At 42.2% G+C, this 21,423-nt stretch overlaps 1 protein-coding gene across 2 annotated transcripts in view; it reads left to right on the top strand.

The window, feature by feature from the left end:
- LOC109899166 (brain-specific angiogenesis inhibitor 1-associated protein 2-like protein 1) overlaps positions 1–21,423 on the top strand; it is a 71,524-nt gene that overhangs the window by 7,399 nt on the left and 42,702 nt on the right. For both annotated transcript variants that reach the window (XM_031835279.1, XM_031835280.1), the window contains exons 4-6: positions 8,830–8,891; positions 11,870–11,941; positions 14,645–14,779. In XM_031835279.1, the coding sequence (XP_031691139.1) occupies positions 8,830–8,891; positions 11,870–11,941; positions 14,645–14,779 (269 nt within the window). The remainder of the gene's footprint in view (positions 1–8,829; positions 8,892–11,869; positions 11,942–14,644; positions 14,780–21,423) is intronic.

Raw genomic sequence — 21,423 nt, 5'->3', positions numbered from 1 at the left:
TACCTGCAATATTAAAGCTGATCAAACCCTCAAACCTAAAAAAAAAAATGACTAAACAAAATGCAAACAAGGGCACCTATTTGTAGATGGGTACAAAAAAAAGCAGATTTTGAGCATGGTGAAGTTTTTATTTAATTGTTTATTTCACCTTTATTTATTGGTTATTAATTCCACTTTAGATGGAGTATCCATACACCCAGTCACTACAAAGATACAGGCATCCTTCCTAACTCAGTTGCTGAGAGGACGGAAACGGCTCAAGGATTTCACCCTGAGGCCAAAGTAGACTTTAAAACAATTACAGAGTTTAATGGCTGTGATAGGAGAAAACTGAGGATGGATCAACAACATTGTAGTTACTCCACAATACTAACCTAATTGACACAGTGAAAAGAAGAAATCCTGTACAGAATACAAATAGTTCAAAGCAGGCCTCCTGTTTGCAACAAGGCACTAAAGTAATACTGCAAAAAAAGCAATGAACTTTTCCTCCTGAATACAAAATGTATGTTTGGGGCAAATCCAACATAACACATTACTGAGTACCACTCTCCATATTTTCAAGCATATTGGTGGCTACATCATGTTATGGGTATGCTTGTAATCGTTAAGGACTGGGGAGTTTTTCAGGATAAAAAAATAAACGGAATGGAGCTAAGCACAGGCAAAATCCTAGAAGAAACCTGGTTCAGTCTGTTTTCCTCCATATACTGGGAGATTAATTCACCTTTCAGCAGGACAATAACCTAAAACAGAAGGCCAAATCTACACTGGAGTTGTTTACCAAAAAGGTAGTAAATGTGGCCGAGTATACAGTTTTGAGTTAAATCTACTAGAAAATCTATGGCAAGACCTGAAAATGGTTGTTTAGTAATGATCAACAACCAATGTGACAGCTTGAAGAATTTTGAAAATAATAATGGGCAAATGTTGCACAATTCAGGTGCAGAAAGCTCTTAGAGAATTACCCAGAAAGACTCACATCTGTAATCGCTGCCAAAGGTGCTTCTTCAAAGTATTGACTCGGGTGTGAATACTTATGTAAATGAGATATTTCTGTATTTCATTTTCAATACATTTGTAAACATTTCTCAAAACATATTTTCATTATGTCATTATGGGGTATTGTGTGTACATGGGTGTGAAACATTTTTATTTGATTCATTTTCCATTCAGGCTGCAACAACACAATGTGGAATAAGTCAAGGGGTATTAATACTTTCTGAAGGCACTGTACTTTACCTGCAATGCTACTTTAGGGATAGCTATCATAAAGTATCTCTAACTGGTTCATAGTATGTGTAGGAACACTAGTTTTTCCAGGGAAAACTCGTCTAGGCCCTAAGTATTTATTTATCATTCTGGTGAGGGAAATTATGAATTAGCATGATCACAATAATATCATATTAGTCCCCCATCAGTGATGTGCTTGTAGAATGTCAAATAGTGTGTTTACTATTCATGGTGCTAGTTGGCTTCTAATAATCAATTTCCTCTATTGGGGATAACAACCTTTACACTGGGCTCTATGGGATCGCATTACTGTACCACGGCAACATCACAAGAAATAGGCAAGTTATCAAGGCCGGAAACGTACTGAAGAAAGAATGGTGTGCTCCCCGTCCTCCACCTTTTCTTCACAAGCTGTTTGTCAAAACCCCCAGCAAAGTAGTTAAAACAATATTGAACCCTAGCTGTCATTCTGAAAAAAATGGTAATTACGTCCAGAAATGTAGGCTGTTTCTTATTTGAGTGAGGACAGGAGGAACTCAGTAGGAGGTGTGTTGGCTTTTCATTCTGATAGTGAGTCTAGGAAGTTGGAGACAGCTATTTGGTTCGGAACGGAACAGATTTGACTGAAGGTGAGTAGTGTTTTTTGAGGCTATGTTGAATTTCTAACCTGAGAGTTGGTGGTGTTTGATAGGAATGCTTAGGTTGCATCCCACTGCTCTGCCGTCCATCCATCAGTTGTGTGGGAGACAATTCATCAACCCTCCTAGGACATGGCGTCAGCGTGAGTGTCAGGGATCCCAAACATTTTCCCCAAAGTGGGCAAAAATATGACCCTGCTTCTCTCTCTCTCCATCTCACACGAACTCTCTGGAATGTGTTGTTCTCAGGATGGACACTTTGGTCCCGTTTGAGTACTTAGAAAATGCATGCTTCTCTTTCTACCTCCCTTGGAGGGAGCACCAGTGGTGGAAAAGTACCCAATTTTCATACAGGGTAGCCTAGTGGTTAGAGCGCTGGACTAGTAACCGAAAGGTTGCAAGTTCAAACCCCTGAGCCGACAAGGTACAAATATGTCGTTCTACCCCTGAACAGGCAGTTAACCCACTGTTCCTAGGCTGTCATTGAAAATAAGAATTTGTTCTTAACTAACTTGCCTGGTTAAATAAAGGTAAAAAAAAAACATTAAAAATGTAATAAAAAAATACCTGAGTAAAAAGAAAGTTACATTAATAGAAAATGACTCAAGTGAAAGTCATCCAGTAAAATACTACTTGAGAAAGTCTAAAACTATTTGGTTTTAAATATACTTAAGTTTCAAAAGTAAAAAAAAAAAAAGTAATATTTCTAATATTAAGCACATCAGATGGCACGATTTTCTTGTTTTTAAATTTTACAGATGGCCAGGGGCACACTCCAACATCATTTACAAACTAAGCATGTGTGTTTAGTGAATCCGCCAGATCAGATGCAGAAGGGATGGCCAGGGATTTTCTCTTGATAAGAGCGTGCATTGGACCAGTTCCCTGTCTTGCTAAGCATTCAAAAATGTAATGAGTACTTTTGGGTGTCAAGGAAAATGTATGGAGTAAAAAGGGCCTTATTTTCTTTAGGAACGTAGTGAATTTCAAAGTAAAAGTTGCCAAAAATATAAATAGTAAAGTATAGTACTAGTATTTTTACTTAAGTACTTTACACCACTGGTGATCACTGATGTGACATGAATTAATATATTTTTTCACCGTTTTTTTTGTGGTTTTAATTTCGGGCATTTAAATGGTAGGCTATTTGTTTGTCAACTTGTCTACAATAAGATACATGCAGCTTCTCTTCTGTCATAACATCTTGCCTGACTAAAGTGGTGCTCATTAGATCAATGTAATTAAACCATAGAATGAATGCATCAATAATCTGTCATCAGTAAAGTTTTCTCTCAAGAGATGCTGAATTAAATAATAGTTTCTCCACTCCTGTTACTGAGACAAAATGTACATTTTCTGTACAATTTTACTGCATTAAATACTTAATTCTGCAGGAGTTAATATTATATACGGCTACATGTTTGTGGTTATAGGCCTACAGTTAGTGTCTAGATTTCAGTTATTTACATTAACTTTAAAAGTGAGCAAACCAGGGGGTGTGGCCGCACCTGCCGCACCCTTCTGCTGTCCTTAGAATGAATGTGTTCACCAATCTATCCAAAACGTTTAAATCTATGAGAGGGATTTCACACTTCATAAAGACAAGAGAGCAAGTGAACACTTCCTAGGGAGTATGGTAAGGAGTCAAGAGACAGCCAGGGCCATTGGCTGCTCATTCACCCATGATGCCTCAGGCTTTACGATCTATCACGCTCCTTTCACTCACCAAACGATCCCATGACCTCACTAACCCCACACACCCTTCCTTGCCACACATACTTGCTTTCTCCAGACGTTTTTTACCATGCAATTAACCTAATCTTCAAAGGACATACCCCAAACAATTTAATACAATTCCATATTGCATTCTGTCTCTGTTGTTCATGTAGTTAAGCCTGTACTGCACTGCACAACACATAGACATCTGATATAGAACATATTATGTGATACATCCTTCTGGGAAACTCCTCCCCCACCCACCTCGTGACACATCACTTAGCAAGTGCCGAATTATGAAATTCTGTATTTCGTAGTTTCTTCATTGTTAATTAGTTTTATCAGCATTTTTATCCAGTTTCTAAAGTCAGAGTCTCTAAACTCATGCCTTCCATGGGTGGGTTGTCTTAAGGATTGTAAAGAGGACATTACTGTCCAAGCCTAACTTATTCTATTGTGTGTGTGTGTGTGTGTGTGTGTGTGTGTGTGTGTGTGTGTGTGTGTGTGTGTGTGTGTGTGTGTGTGTGTGTGTGTGTGTGTGTGTGCGCACGTGCATGTGCGTTATCCATTTTCTGTAGATAACAGCCACTATAATGTATGTGTGACATGAACACATGAAGCCATTTGTTGGTCTTTTCCACCCAGCAGTCCATCATGGAGGATGGTGACAAGCAGAAGAAGCAACTTAATGGATCATAAAAATCTGGGAAAATGGGTCACCTCAATGTCTCCAGCAGCACTTTAACATAATGGGTGGTGATTCAGCACCAAGAGAGGGAATAACAACCTGTGTCTAGGACTAATGACGGATTCATTACTGTGTGTGTGTGTGAAGTGTGTGTGTGTGAAGTGTAATTAAATTATATTCATCACATGCTTCTAAAACAACAGGTGTTGACTAACAGTGAAATACGTATTTACGGGTCCTTCCCAACAATGCAGAGAGGAAGAAAATAGAGAAATAATAGAAATGTAAAACACATAATACTAAAATACACAATGAGTAACGATAACTTGGCTATATACACAGGGTACCAGTACCCAGGGTACCAGTACCGAGTCAATGTGCAGAGCTACGAGGTAATTGAGGTAGATATGTACATATAACTAGGAATAAAGGGACAGATAATGAACAGTAGCAGCAGCGTATGTGATGAGCCAAAAAAGTTGGTTCAAATAAAGGTAAATGCAGATACAGTTGGAGTCGGAAGTGTACATACACCGTAGCCAACTACATTTAAACTCAGTTTTTCACAATTCCTGACATTTAATCATAGTAAAATGTCCCTTTCTTAGGTCAGTTAGGATCACCACTTTATTTTAAGAATGTGAAATGTAATAGTAGAGAGAATGATTTGTTTCAGCTTTTATTTCTTTCATCACATTCCCAGTGGGTCAGAAGTTTACATACTCAATAACTATTTGGTAGCATTGCCTTTAAATTGTTGAACTTGAGTCAAATGTTTCGGCTAGCCTTCCACAAGCTTCCCACAATAAGTTGGGTGAATTTTGGCCCATTTCATATGACAGAGCTGGTGTAACTGAGTCAGGTTTGTAGGCCTCCTTGCTCACACACGCTTTTTCAGTTCTGCCTACACATTTTCTATAGGATTGAGGTTGGAAGGTTACATACACTTAGGGTGTAATTCAAACTCGTTTTTCAACCACTCTACAAAAAAAATCACACAAAATAGCAGAATTGGTCAGGAGCCTGTAAACAGCCACTATACACTTCTCAAGGCTGTGTGTGTGTGTGCGTGCACAATAGCTCTATGGGCCTGGAGCTGAGTGACACCGATCTCTGATTCATATCCATGTAATATCAGAGAACAAAGACTTCCAACCATGGCAACATCACAACACTCACTCTCCCTACCTGTCATTGGAATGTGTGGCTTCAAGATTGCAATATCGTTGGCCGTGACTCAGATAGGTGTTGTCCGTATTGCATCAGACTCTTGCTGTGACATGACCCTGTACGATTTATCATTATTGTTTTATGAGAGTGACGACTATCTCGAAGTGCAGCGTTACTATCTCAAAGTTCAAATGTCACTGCTTTGGTCACATTGTGTGAATTAGGCCCTTTGTGGCTCAGTTGGTAGTGCATGGTGTTTGTAACAACAGGTTTGTGGGTTTGATTCCCACTGGGGACCAGTATGAAAATGTATGCACTCACTACTGTAAGTTGCTCTGGATAAGAGCATTTGCTAACACATAAATGTAACTGCACATAGCTCAGTCAGCCATAGATACAAAGCTTTGAGTTTATTCCAATGCTGTTTAGCATATTAGCAACACCGGTGCGTATGAATAACCTGAACAGATCACCTGTTTAAATCTATTGTAATTTGTCATCTAATAAAGTTGTGTTTTTCCACACCATGTTTTTCTATTGGACTCTTATGAGGGAACGGCAGGTATTCTGTTACCAGAGGCCTACACCATTCATAAACTACATCACCTGGTAACAATGTGAAAGAGGATGGATGTAGTTTTCTGTGCTATCAAAACCACCATAAACCACAGAGGTATAAGGATGTTTCTATAATAATGATCAAGTCGTTATTAAGTCACTCTAAAACCAGACATCACAACGAGACTATGGCCACCACCTAGCACTATCTGAAGACATCTAGGATAAGGCTGGGATACAAGTCTTATCATCATTACTGGGTGGTTTCCCAAATGACCCACCACAAACAGACACAGTCAGTCAAGCTGTGAAGCCTTTGATTATAGTGGATGTAACTATAGCTGTATGTAAGGCTAGTATTATTCATTCTTATATTGTAGATGAAGCAGTGTTTGGAGATGTACACATATACCTATCTATACAGTATTATGAACAATACTATGTATCCTTTCCTGGGTACACTCTTAGAAAAAAGGGTTCCTAAAGGGTTCTCCAGCTGTCCCCATAGGATAACCCGTTTTGGGTCCAGGTAGAACACTTTTTGTTTGCAGGGAGAACTATTTTGGGTTCCATGTAGAACCCTCTCTGAAAAATATCCTACATTGAACCCAAAAGGGTTCAAGGGATCTACCTGGAACCAAAAATGGTTCTTCAATGGGTTCTGCTATGGGGACAGATGAAGTACCCTTTTAGGTTCTACATAGATAGCACTTTTTTTCTACAAGTGTAATAGTATGTATCCTTATCAGGGTAGGTCAATCTGGAGACAGCAGAACCAGATTCAGTTGTAATGTTTTGAGAGAGAGATGTATTTTTTCCTTATTTACATAAAACCTTGTAGCACACAGATCACTATGACTAAGACCAGAGCCATGTGGAGGATTACAGGGTCAAATGTCCTTATTGGTAGTAGTTACAGTCTTGTCTCATTGCTGCAACTCCCGTACGGATTCGGGAGAGGCGAAGGTCGAGAACCATGCGTCCTCCGAAACTTTTATTTCTTTCATCACATTCCCAGTGGGTCAGAAGTTTACATACACTCAATTAGTATTTAGTAGCATTGCCTTTAAATTGTTGAACTTGGGTCAAATGTTTTGGCTAGCCTTACACAAGCTTTCCACAATAAGTTGGGTGAATTTTGGCCCATTTCATCTGACAGAGCTGGTGTAACTGAGTCAGGTTTATAGGCCTCCTTGCTCACACACGCCTTTTCAGTTCTACCCACACATGTTCATCCCTCTCACTACACACCATCCCTCTCACTACACACCATCCCTCTCACTACACACCATCCCTCTCACTACACACCATCCCTCTCACTACACACCATCCCTCTCACTGCACACCATCCCTCTCACTGCACACCATCCCTCTCACTGCACACCATCCCTCTCACTGCACACCATCCCTCTCACTGCACACCATCCCTCTCACTGCACACCATCCCTCTCACTATACACCATACCTCTCACTACACACCATCCCTCTCACTACACACCATCCCTCTCACTATACACCATCCCTCTCACTACACACCATCCCTCTCACTGCACACCATCCCTCTCACTGCACACCATCCCTCTCACTGCACACCATCCCTCTCACTGCACACCATCCCTCTCACTGCACACCATCCCTTTCACTAAACCCCAGCCCTCACTCTGCAGACTGTTTGAACACCATCCATCTCATTCTGAAGCAGGCTGTTGTTGGTGCTGTATATCAGCCTGCCCAGAGCCCAGCAACCCCTCCCCCTGACGTGCGATGGCAGCATTTACCAGTACGTACTATTGACTATCAGAGGGCAATGTTGTTGAAGCTGCAGTCGGCCAGAGAGGTACAGCTCTGTATAAGCAGGCCTGCCTGGGGTCACACCAGGTGTGTGTGTGTGCTCGTGCGTGCGTGCGTGTGCCTAATGTATGTATGCTCAGTGTGTTTGGGTTGAGTCTGTTAATATGGTCTCACAGGCCCAGTCGTGGCTTTAGGGTATTGAATTAATACTGAGGTGATAGGAGTGATTGGACGGTGGTTGCAGGTGTTTGCAAAGGGAATAGAAAAAAACACAACTAACTCATATACAATATTACATTTTGTCAAAAGCAAACCTGCTAGTGGCAGGTGGCGCTAGTGGCAGATGGTGCTAGAATGCACCACAACTAATTCTTAACAATATGCTGGAATATTATTCCAGTATAGTCTACAGAACCTCTAGATGTCACCCTATTGTGTCTGTCTGCTTTCGTTGTCTACTTCTGTTTACAGTATGACTGCAGTTGTGCCATGTTCCTCTATGGCGTTCAATGGTTGTTTTTTCTGTCTCTGTGTCAATGTGGATCTGATCAGTAGCGACTACTTAGTTACTGTTCAAACATTACTGTTCCGAAAAGTCATCCATGCAGTATGTAAAACCCCCTCATGACGTAAAATACACATTACATTTTGATAAGGGCTAGAGTACGCTTTGTTCTTGACCACTAAAGTAACAGTTGTTTCTGTAAGCATAGGGAAAGAACAGATTCAACAGCTTTGAGGTGAAAACCCATTGTCCTCCTCGTGACGTCTCAGCCTGTCCCATGCCAGCTAGTCTATCAGGGACGTCGTTGCCGCCAAGCAATGTGAGGAGAAAGGATCATAGATGTCCACAGCATATTCAAATGCAGTAGTTTTTATCCTGGTTGTCTTACAAGCTAAGGGAAGATGTATCCTGGCCTTGCCCAATAAGACAACAGTATGTTGACTAAAGAGGATATAGACTAGCAGGACTGTGACTGGCACCCAGCCTAGATGTCCCTTACCTGTGTATGATGTATGATCTGTTTTCTACAGGTGTGGTTCTGATGGAAATCTCTGAGGTGCACAAGAAGGTTCACCTGGAGCTGGAGGAGAATGTAAGTTACCCAGCTGACCTACTGTCACTTCTTCTCTTAGTAAAATAGTAATTATTCATTTTTTGTTATGTAATTACCATTTTACCATCTAATTGCTAGTTAAGTGGCAGACTGAAGTCCAGGGATATCATTCTCTTTGACCTGCATTTTGTGCTCATGTCCACCCACATCCATAGGGCCTTCCTATGCCAACTCTCTCTTTCTCACTGTGATTAGTAATTAGCAGGCCTCCCTAATCCTCTAAACACACCTAGAATACAACAAAGTCTACTGAGAAATACCACCTGGACACAAGACAACTGTTACTACTTTGTTTGTATTTTAGACTAGGGATGGACAACCTGCAGCCCCCCCCCCCCCCCCCCCCCCCCCCCCATCAGTAGTTTTTCTATTGTTATGTGAGACGATCAGTGACTGACAATTAGCCCAAATAGATTGGTAAATTAGTCCAGCGGCTAGCTATGTAAACTTAGTAATCATGGTCTAATCACCAGCCGGGGGGCCCCCTTGATTTTTCCAGTCTCACTCACATATCATAATAGAACCTGTTGAGAAAAAAATGACTATAACAGCAAATTTTTCCTCTCCAACCCATGTCAAAATGTGTAGAATTGCATGAAATTTGTTATAAAATTGCAATAACTTCTCTACGCCCCATGTCAAAATGTGTGGAATTTCACGAAATTAACTGAATTTAAGATGATTTGTATGATGAATATTGCGTTCTCTGCAGTGATGAATCAGGCTTCACCATCTGGCAGTCTGATGGACAAATCTGGGTTTGGCAGATACCAGGAGAACGCTGCCTGCCCGAATGCATAGTGCCAACTAGAGGTCGACCATTTAATCGGAATGGCCGATTAATTAGGGCCGATTTCAAGTTTTCATAACAATCGGAAATCTGTATTTTTGGGCGCCGATTTGCAGATTTAAAAAAATATATATATATGTTATACCTTTATTTAACTAGGCAAGTCAGTTAAGAACACATTCTTATTTTCAATGACGGCCTAGGAACGGTGGGTTAACTGCCTCGTTCAGGGGCAGAACGACAGATTTTCACCTTGTCAGCTAAGGGGATCCAATCTTGCAACCTTACAGTTAACTAGTCCAACGCAATAACGACCTGCTTCTCTCTCATTGCACTCCACAAGGAGACTGCCTGTTACTCGAATGCAGTAAGCCAAGGTAAGTTGCTAGCTAGCATTAAACTTATCTTATAAAAAAACAATCAATCATAATCACTAGTTAACTACACACGGTTGATGATATTACTAGATATTATCTAGCGTGTCCTACGTTGCAGGATAACCCCTGGGGCGGCAGGGTAGCCGGCAGGATAACCCCTGGGGCGGCAGGGTAGCCTAGGGGTTTGAGCGTTGGACTAGTAGCCGGAAGGTTGCAAGTTCAAACACCCAAGCTGACAAGGTACAAATCTGTCGTTCTGCCCCTGAACAGGCAGTTAACCCACTGTTCGTAGGCCGTCATTGAAAATAAGAATTTGTTCTTAACTGACTTGCCTGGTTAAATAAAGGTCAAAAAAAAAATATATATATATATAATATGACTGCGCATACAAGTATTTAAGTATCTGACTGAGCGGTGGTAGGCAGAAGCAGGCGCGTAAACATTCATTTTGCCAGTGGCTCTTCGTTGTGCGTCAAACATTGCGCTGTTTATGACTTCATGCCTATCAACTCCCGAGATGAGGCTGGTGTAACGAAGTGAAATGGCTAGCTAGTTAGCGCGCGCTAATAGCGTTTCAAACATCACTCGCTCTGAGCCTTCTAGTAGTTGTTTCCCTTGCTCATGGGTAATGCTGCTTCGAGGGTGGCTGTTGTCTCACTGTTGTCTCAGCCCAGGGAGGAGCGAGGAGAGGGACGGAAGCTATACTGTTACACTGGCAATACTAAAGTGTCTATAAGATCATCCAATAGTCAAAGGTTAATGAAATACAAATGGTATAGAGAGAAATAGTCCTATAATTCCTATAATAACTACAACCTAAAACTTCTTACCTGGGAATATTGAAGACTCATGTTAAAAGGAACCACCAGCTTTCATATGTTCTCATGTTCTGAGCAAGGAACTGAAACGTTAGCATATTGCACTTTTACTTTCTTTCTTCTCCAACACTTTGTTTTTGCATTATTTAAACCAAATTGAACATGTTTCATTATTGATTGAGGCTAAATTGATTTTATTGATGTATTATAGTAAGTTAAAATAAGTGTTCATTCAGTATTGTTGTCATTGTCATTATTACAAATAAATAAATAAATAAATTGTCAGATTAATCGGTATCGGCTTTTTTGGTCCTCCAATAATCGGTATTGGAGTTTTTCATGGTTTGGGGAAGGCTCCTTAGTTCCAGTGAAGGGAAATGTTAACGCTACAGCATACAATGATATTCTAGACGATACTGTGCTTCTAACTTTGTGGCAACAGTTTGGGGAAGGTCCTTTCCTGTTTCAGCATGACAATGCCATACAGATATGGTTTGTTGAGTGACTGGCCTGCACAGAGCCCTGGCTCACCAACTGCATGCCTAATCGCCCAACATCAGTGTCCGACCTCACTAATGCCCTTGCGGCTGAATGGAGCAAGTCTCCGCAGCAATGTTCCAACATCTAGTGGAAAGCCTTCCCAGAAGAGTGGAGGCTGTTATAGCAGCAAAGGGGGACCAACTCCATATTAATGCCCATGATTTTGGAATGAGGTGTCAGACAAGCAGGTGTCCACATACATTTGGTCATGTAGTGTTTCTGTAAGAGGGAAAGAAGGAGAAAGTAGTCAATGTTTAAAAAACAAAAGACAGACCTGTTGTTGGAATTCCCCTTACTGAGAAAGACATTATCACAGCTACATTCCTCTGGCTCAGGCTCACAACTGTTATCCTGATGTCACCATCTTTCCATGATTATTATTGTCATACGTTTATATATCAACTTGAACTACATTCTTTCTTTTCTTTTCAGTTCAAGCAGTTCCACAAAGAAATCATTTCTGAGCTGGAGAGGAAAACAGAGATGGATGTCAAATATATGACTGTAAGTACCTTGACCATTGTAGGACCTTGGCAAGGAGTGTGTGAGTGCATGCGTGTGTTTGTGTAGGTGTCTGTATGTCTACGTGTCTACGTGTACAGGTATGTGAGTACACACTTAAAACATGGTCTCCAGGGCCTCCTGAGTGGCGCAGCGGTCTAAGGCACTGCATCGCAGTGCTAACTGCGTTACTATAGATCCTGGTTCAATACCGGGCTGTGTCGCAGGGAGACCTATGAGGCGATGCACGGCCCAGCGTCCTCCGGGTTAGGGGAGGGTTTGTCCGACCGGGATGTCCTTGTCCCATCGCACTCTAGCAACTCTTGTGGCGGGCCGGGCGCATGCACGCTGACACGGTTTCCAGGTGTTTCCTCCAACATATTGGTGCAGTTGGCTTCCGGGTTAAGCGTGCATTGTGTCAAGAAGCAGTGCGGCTTGGTTGGGGTTGTGTTTCGGGAAGATGTACGGGAGTTGCAGCAATGGGACAAGACTTTAACTACCAATTGGGTAGAAAACAAAAACAAAAACATAGTCTCATATCCCCTCCTCAATATCCCCTGTCCCTTCAATATCCTCTATCCCCTCCTCAATATCACCAATATCCTCTATCCCCTCCTCAATATCACCAATATCCCCTCCTCAATATCACCAATATCCTCTATCACCTCCTCAATATCCCCTATGCCCTCCTCAATATCCTCTATCCCCTCCTCAATATCCCCTGTCCCCTCCTCAATATCACCAATATCCTCTATCCCCTCCTCAATATTCAATATCCTCTATCACCTCATCAATATCCTCTATCACCTCCTCAATATGCCCTATCCCCTCATCAATATCCTCTATCCCTTCCTCAATATCCCCTATCCCCTCATCAATATCCCGTATCACCTCCTCATTATCCTCTATCCCCTCCTCATTATCCTCTATCCCCTCCTCATTATCCCCTATCCCCTCCTCAATATCCCCTATCCCCTCCTCAATATCCCATATTCCCTCCTCAATATCCCCTGTCCCCTCCTCAATATCCTCTGTCCCCTCCTCAATATCCTCTATCCCCTCCTCAATATCCCCTGTCCCCTCCTCAATATCCCCTGTCCCCTCCTCAATATCCCCTGTCCCCTCCTCAATATCCTCTATCCCTTTCTCAATATCCCCTCCTCAATATCCCCTATTCCCTCCTCAATATCCCCTATTCCCTCCTCAATATCCCCTGTCCCCTCCTCAATATCCTCTATCCCCTCCTCAATATCCTCTATCCCCTCCTCAATATCCCCTGTCCCCTCCTCAATATCCTCTATCCCTTTCTCAATATCCCCTCCTCAATATCCCCTATTCCCTCCTCAATATCCCCTATACCCTCCTCAATATCCCCTATTCCCTCCTCAATATCCCCTGTCCCCTCCTCAATATCCTCTATCCCCTCCTCAATATCCCCTGTCCCCTCCTCAATATCCTCTATCCCTTTCTCAATATCCCCTCCTCAATATCCCCTGTCCCCTCCTCAATATCCCCTATCCCCTCCTCAATATCCCCTATCCCCTCCTCAATATCCTTTATCCCCTCCTCAATATCCCCTGTCCCCTCCTCAATATCCTCTATCCCCTCCTCAATATCCCCTGTCCCCTCCTCAATATCCTCTATCCCTTTCTCAATATCCCCTCCTCAATATCCCCTGTCCCCTCCTCAATATCCCCTATCCCCTCCTCAATATCCCCTATCCCCTCCTCAATATCCCCTATCCCCTCCTCAATATCCCCTATCCCCTCCTCAATATCCCCTATCCCCTCCTCAATATCCCCTGTCCCCTCCTCAATATCCTCTATCCCTTTCTCAATATCCCCTCCTCAATATCCCCTGTCCCCTCCTCAATATCCTCTATCCCTTTCTCAATATCCCCTCCTCAATATCCCCTGTCCCCTCCTCAATATCCCCTATTCCCTCCTCAATATCCCCTATACCCTCCTCAATATCCCCTATCCCCTCCTCAATATCCCCTATCCCCTCCTCAATATCCTCTATCCCCTCCTCAATATCCCCTGTCCCCTCCTCAATATCCTCTATCCCTTTCTCAATATCCCCTCCTCAATATCCCCTGTCCCCTCCTCAATATCCCCTGTCCCCTCCTCAATATCCCCTATCCCCTCCTCAATATCCCCTATCCCCTCCTCAATATCCCCTATCCCCTCCTCAATATCCCCTATCCCCTCCTCAATATCCCCTGTCCCCTCCTCAATATCCTCTATCCCTTTCTCAATATCCCCTCCTCAATATCCCCTGTCCCCTCCTCAATATCCTCTATCCCTTTCTCAATATCCCCTCCTCAATATCCCCTGTCCCCTCCTCAATATCCCCTATCCCCTCCTCAATATCCCCTATCCCCTCCTCAATATCCCCTATCCCCTCCTCAATATCCCCTATCCCCTCCTCAATATCCCCTGTCCCCTCCTCAATATCCTCTATCCCCTCCTCAATATCCCCTGTCCCCTCCTCAATATCCTCTATCCCTTTCTCAATATCCCCTCCTCAATATCCCCTATCCCCTCCTCAATATCCCCTATACCCTCCTCAATATCCCCTGTCCCCTCCTCAATATCCCCTGTCCCCTCCTCAATATCCTCTATCCCCTCCTCAATATCCCCTCTCCTTGCATTCAGTCAAAGTCTTCTCCATCGCTCCATCTTATCCTCTGTATCTCTCATCCAGGCAACATTCAAGCGGTACCAGTCAGAGCACAAAATGAAGCAGGACTCTCTGGAGCGCTCTCAGACGGACCTGAAGAAGCTGCGGAGAAAGACCCAGGGAAAACAAGCCACCAAGTACGAGAAGAAGGAGAACGAGGTGAGACTAGAACCTGATTTCAAATAATCAAGGAGAACCAGATCTAATTAATTAAGGACAACGAGGTGAGACTAGAACCTGATCTTAATCAAGGAGAATGGGGTGAGACTAGAACCAGATTTTAATGAATCTAGGAGAACAATGTTAGACTAGAACCAGATCTTAATTCATCAAGGAGAACGAGGTGAGACTAGAACCAGATGTTAATTCATCAAGGAGAACGAGGTGAGACTAGAACCAGATCTTAATGAATTAAGGAGAACGAGGTGAGACTGGAACCAGATCTTAATTCATCAAGGAGAACGAGGTGAGACTAGAACCAGATCTTAATTCATCAAGGAGAACGAGGTGAGACTAGAACCAGATCTTAATTAATCAAGGAGAACGAGATGAGACTAGAACCAGATCTTAATTAATCAAGGAGAATGAGGTGAGACTAGAACCAGATCTTAATTCATCAAGGAGAATGAGGTGAGACTAGAACCATATCTTAATTAATCAAGGAGAACGAGATGAGACTAGAACCAGATCTTAATTAATCAAGGAGAACAATGTTAGACTAGAACCAGATCTTAATTCATCAAGGAGAACGAGGTGAGACTAGAACCAGATGTTAATTCATCAAGGAGAACGAGGTGAGACTAGAACCAGATCTTAATGAATTAAGGAGAACGAGGTGAGACTAGAACCAGATCTTAATTCATCAAGGAGAACGAGGTGAGACTAGAACCAGATCTTAATGAATCAAGGAGAACGAGGTGAGACTAGAACCAGATCTTTATTAATCAAGGAGAACGAGATGAGACTAGAACCAGATCTTAATTAATCAAGGAGAATGAGGTGGGACTAGAACCAGATCTTAATTCATCAAGGAGAATGAGGTGAGACTAGAACCATATCTTAATTCATCAAGGAGAGCGAGGTGAGACTAGAACCAGATCTTAATTAATCAAGGAGAACGAGGTGAGACTAGAACCAGATCTTAATTAACCAAGGAGAGCGAGGTGAGACTAGAACCAGATCTTAATTAACCAAGGAGAACGAGGTGAGACTAGAACCAGATCTTAATGAATCAAGGAGGATGAGGTGAGACTAGAACCAGATCTTAATTAATCAAGGAGAACGAGGTGAGACTAGAACCTGATCTTAATTAACCAAGGAGAGCGAGGTGAGACTAGAACCAGATCTTAATTAACCAAGGAGAACGAGGTGAGACTAGAACCAGATGTAATCTAATTTCACAGAGGTCTCAGTGATCAGACTGTACACTCAATGCACCTTGGGTATGCTAGTCAGACGGCTAAAGAGAGCACTTTAACAGACGGTCGCGTGACTTTACCCTCATCCAAAACCACCTTTTTCTCTATGTGTCTATAAAAACCAGACAGACCATTTTTGCTCTTGGTTGCCATGGTTGTCATGCTTTGTTTTCACAAACAATGCCAAACCCTTCTATTGACTTTCTTGTAAAGTAATGATTTACACACATGGAGCAGTAATCCACAGAACAGGAGTTCCCAATTACATTCAGCCGCGGACCGATTGTTTTTCTTGAGTGGATGGTCGGGGGCCCAGAACATAGTTATAAACAGATACTGTATAGTATTTTCACAAGAGCAGAATCATTTCAAACCTGGATTATATTGGGATACGATCACATATACCTCTTTATTTACGAGTGGGAATATATATTCCTGAAATTCCTGGTGATTTTTACAGTCTTTTATGTCCCAAAATTGTTTTAAAAAATTGGGTGGGCAAATAAAATTGCCCGAATTTGGTCCGCGTCTATTGGAGAATCCTGCCAAAGAAGATATCAAAGAAAGAAGTTTATGAAGTTCGTATTGACAGTAAACCCAGGGAAAGTCATAGGCCCAGCTGCCTCCTTGATCTTGCCACACACCGCAAGGAGGAAAAACTGTACATAAAAGTGCACAGATGGGAGGGAAATGAACACTACACATGCACAGTACCACCACACCTATAGCTGCGGGCAGAGTCTTTGTGTTCATGTCAAGTGGAGTGCCGTCACTGTCGTGCCCCTTCACGCATAAAGCAACACTGAAGGCTCATCGAGGATCAAATGCCTCATCACATTAGAATGGACAGTGTGTTTTAGTGAATGTGGGGAGTGGGAGCACTGTACACTCTTTTGTGAGTATTGTGCTCTCAAGTGTTGACTGGCTATGGGTACAGCCGACTCTGGAGTATAAAGTGTGCACCTAGGAGCTGGTAGTTGGCCTGGAGTTGGTTGGTAGTATACACTCACTGACAGGCTTCATAAGGTTTAGTGGGACTGGGAACGAGTGAAGAGTTTATACATTAACAAATGTTGCCTTAAATAGAGTAGACTTGGAGTGGTGTCTGGTAGCATATTTAGCCACTAACAGTAATCAGAGGATACAGAGTAATAGTCTTCCTAACCATAGACTTCTTTATTAAATCAATAGGACAAGGTGAGAGATGGGCCCTGGGAGATGCTGTCTGTTGATGAAACCCACTGTGAAACCCACTCTGGCTCTGCTCAATAACTCCTCTTTCACTCTTGCTTTATTGACTGGTTTCATCGGTCTGACGTTGATGAGTGTCAGTGTGTGAGCTGGGTTTCTATTTAACATGCAACACACATTCTATTATTATTCTGACTGAAATCCTAGAAGCACTAGCTAACTGGGGGTTTGGAAGAGGAGAATCATGTCTCTCTCTATCCCAGAAGCACTAGCTAACTGGGGGTTTGGAAGAGGAGAATCATGTCTCTCTCTATCCCAGAAGCACTAGCTAACTGGGGGTTTGGAAGAGGAGAATCATGTCTCTCTCTATCCCAGAAGTACTAACTAACTGGGGGTTTGGAAGAGGAGAATCATGTCTCTCTCTATCCCAGAAGTACTAACTAACTGGGGGTTTGGAAGAGGAGAATCATGTCTCTCTCTATCCCAGAAGCACTAGCTAACTGGGGGTTTGGAAGAGGAGAATCATGTCTCTCTATCCCAGAAGCACTAGCTAACTGGGGGTTTGGAAGAGGAGACTCTTGTATCTCTCTATCCCAGAAGCACTAGCTAACTGGGGGTTTGGAAGAGGAGACTCTTGTCTCTCTCTATCCCAGAAGCACTAGCTAACTGGGGGTTTGGAAGAGGAGAATCATGTCTCTCTATCCCAGAAGCACTAGCTAACTGGGGGTTTGGAAGAGGAGAATCATGTCTCTCTATCCCAGAAGCACTAGCTAACTGGGGGTTTGGAAGAGGAGACTCTTGTATCTCTCTATCCCAGAAGCACTAGCTAACTGGGGGTTTGGAAGAGGAAACTCTTGTCTCTCTCTATCCCAGAACAGGGGGTTTGGAAGAGGAGAATATTGTCTCTCTCTCTCTTCAGTTTCATCTCTTATTAATTGCTTTTTGGTTGTAATCTTGTTATTAACCATCTTTGTTTCAGTATGTATATTATCTTTGCCTATGAATGGCACCCTTTTTAAAAAGAGGGCTGTAATCTAGTCTGTTCTTGGTGAAACTAATAGACAGTGATGTATTGTGGCTTGATATGGGGACAGAAAGTCCCTCCTCTTTTGAAGTGTTAATGGTTTGTCATTGTCTTATGAATAATACACCTGTTGATTAGATAAGGGCCAACCCATACACACTTAGTAGTCATGTATCAGACTGTATTTAGTTTTGATCTGCTGTGATCTACTTTGGGTCAGTTGTCAGAAGAAATAAATGGATGAAAAATAAAAACAACCTGCGCTCTCCAAAGTAATGCATGAATGCCTTTTAATAGATAGATTATAGATGAAGTAGCATGGATCGGTAATGGAATTTCCCCAAATCTGTCTTTTTCAAACGTCTACAGGAGAGCACACCGGTTTTAAGGTCTCTGCACTGGCTGCCTGTGAGTTTTAGAATTCATTTTAAGATTATTCTATTGTTTTTAAATCAATCCATGATTGTGCACCCCAATACATGTCAGACATGCTTTTAAGTTGTGTACCCAGTATGTCCCTCAGGTCCTCTGGAACTGGCCTTTTAACTATCCCAAAGACAAGGACCAAGAGACATGAAAGCCTTTAGTTATGATGCCCCCAGCCTCTGGAATAGCCTGCCAGAGAACCTGAGGGGGGCCCAAACTGTGATCTTAAAACACACCTTTTTAGCTTTGCTTTTCCTTAGGGTAATTTTTAGGCTTTCAGTTTTTGTTATTCTTTTATTTTATCCGCTTATGTTTTTGTAGTAAATAGTTACGCTTTTATTTTCATTGATTTGATTAGTTATTTTCCTTTGAAGCACATTGCGTTGTTGCATTCCATTTCTGAAATGAATAAAGCCTGATTTGATTTGATTTACTGCAACATCTGAGCTCAATTAATTATCTCTCCATATGTCTGTCACTCTCTCTTTTCCCCCCTCTCTCTTTCTCAGTCTTCCAGTCTTTGAGTGATTGTTTGCAGTAGAAATTAAGCTCCATAGTTTAGGTGGTGTGGCCCCATCATTGGGGTAAGAGAGAGAAACAGTGAGAGAGAGATAATTAGAGAGAACTGGGCTAGACATTAAAGGAGGGTCTCTGACAAAACCACAAAACAAGAACCCTAGAGACGAATAGTCTGTCACTGTCGTCAAGACAACTGGAAAAAAGGAGAGGAGAGATAGGGGAGGAGGGTGAAACAGAGATTGAATGTTGTTTCAAAGAGGACCTGAGCTGTCTGTGTGTAATGTCAGTTCCGTGGTCTGCTTTGTGAGGGTGTTTCAATAATGAGTCAATCACTGGGAAGGTGTGTCTGCATCCCAAATGGCACCCTGTTCCCTATATAGTGTACTACTTTTGACCATACACTACATTGGGAAAGGGGTGCTATTTGGGATTTAGACACGGGTTCTTTCAGCAGAGTTATTGAGTTTCTACAGGATAGGGATGATGGAGTAATAACAGGGGGTGAGATGGAGACAGACAGAGCAGAGACTCATTATTCGCCTCCCAAGTGGCGCAGCGGTCTAAGGCATTGCAGTGTTGCAGTGTCACAACAGCCTGGGGTTTGAACCCAGACTGTGTCACAACCGACCATGAGTCCCATAGGGCGGCGCACAATTAGCCCAGTATTGTCCGGGTTAAGGGAGGGTTTGCCTGGGGGGCTTTACTTGGCTCATCATGCTCAAGCGACTCCTTGTGGCGGGCCGGGCGCCTGCAAGCTGACTTTAGTTGTCAGTTGAACGGTGTTTCCTCCGACACATTGGTGCAGCTGGCTTCCGGATTAAGCGAGCGGGTGTTAAGAAGCGCGGCATGACTTGGCCTTCCCCTCTACCGAGCCCGTTGGGGAGTGGCAGTGATGAGACAAGATCACAATTGGATATCACGAAATTGGGGAGAAAAAGGGGGTCAAATTACCAAAAAATGTATGGATATATTCAAAAATAGAAAAAAGAAAAAAAAATCTCATTATTCAATATAAGCCCGAACAGTCAGTCTCCTCCCCTATATCCTCTCATCAGTACCCTTAAGTAAAAAACACATGATTTCACATGGAAAATCACATGATTTCACAGGTGACATTTCCATGTTTTGCACTTGTGAAATCATGTTAAACCATGTGTTTTTGAACACTTTACATGTGATATTTCACATATGGATTTTCATATGTAATTACATAACCTTTCACATGTGGATTCAAATTTTTATATGAGATTTCACAGGTGATGCCCTGCAAACAAAAATGTGTTGTTATGATACACACACAGTACTTTTTACATACAGTTGAAGTCGGAAGTTTACGTACACTTAGGTTGGAGTCATTAAAACTTGTTTTTCAACCGCTCCACAAATGTATTGTTTACAAACTATAGTTTTGTCAAGTCGGTTAGGACATCTACTTTGTGCATGACATACAGTGCCTTGCGAAAGTATTCGGCCCCCTTGAACTTTGCGACCTTTTGCCACATTTCAGGCTTCAAACATAAAGATATAAAACTGTATTTTTTTTTGAAGAATCAACAACAAGTGGGACACAATCATGAAGTGGAACGACATTTATTGGATATTTCAAACTTTTTTAACAAATCAAAAACAGAAAAATTGTGCGTGCAAAATTATTCAGCCCCCTTAAGTTAATACTTTGTAGCGCCACCTTTTGCTGTGATTACAGCTGTAAGTCGCTTGGGGTATGTCTCTATCAGTTTTGCACATCGAGAGACTGACATTTTTTCCCATTCCTCCTTGCAAAACAGCTCGAGCTCAGTGAGGTTGGATGGAGAGCATTTGTGAACAGCAGTTTTCAGTTCTTTCCACAGATTTTGACTTGGCCATTCTAAAACCTGGATATGTTTATTTTTGAACCATTCCATTGTAGATTTTGCTTTATGTTTTGGATCATTGTCTTGTTGGAAGACAAATCTCCGTCCCAGTCTCAGGTCTTTTGCAGACTCCATCAGGTTTTGCACTGTACGTAATTTTTTCCAGCAATTGTTTACAGACAGATTATTTCACTGTGTCACAATTCCAGGGTCAGAAGTTTACATACATTAAGTTGACTGTGCCTTTAAACAGCTTGGAAAATTCCAGAAAGCTTTAGAAGCTTCTGAAAGGCATTGAGTTAATTGGAGGTGTACCTGTGGATGTATTTCAAGGCCTACCTTCTAACTCAGTGCCTCTTTGCTTGACATCAT

This window comes from Oncorhynchus kisutch, linkage group LG11, assembly GCF_002021735.2.
Source record: "Oncorhynchus kisutch isolate 150728-3 linkage group LG11, Okis_V2, whole genome shotgun sequence".
NCBI lineage: Eukaryota > Metazoa > Chordata > Actinopteri > Salmoniformes > Salmonidae > Oncorhynchus > Oncorhynchus kisutch.
Note: the sequence above shows the minus strand (reverse complement) of the source record. Positions and strands in the feature narration are given on the sequence as shown.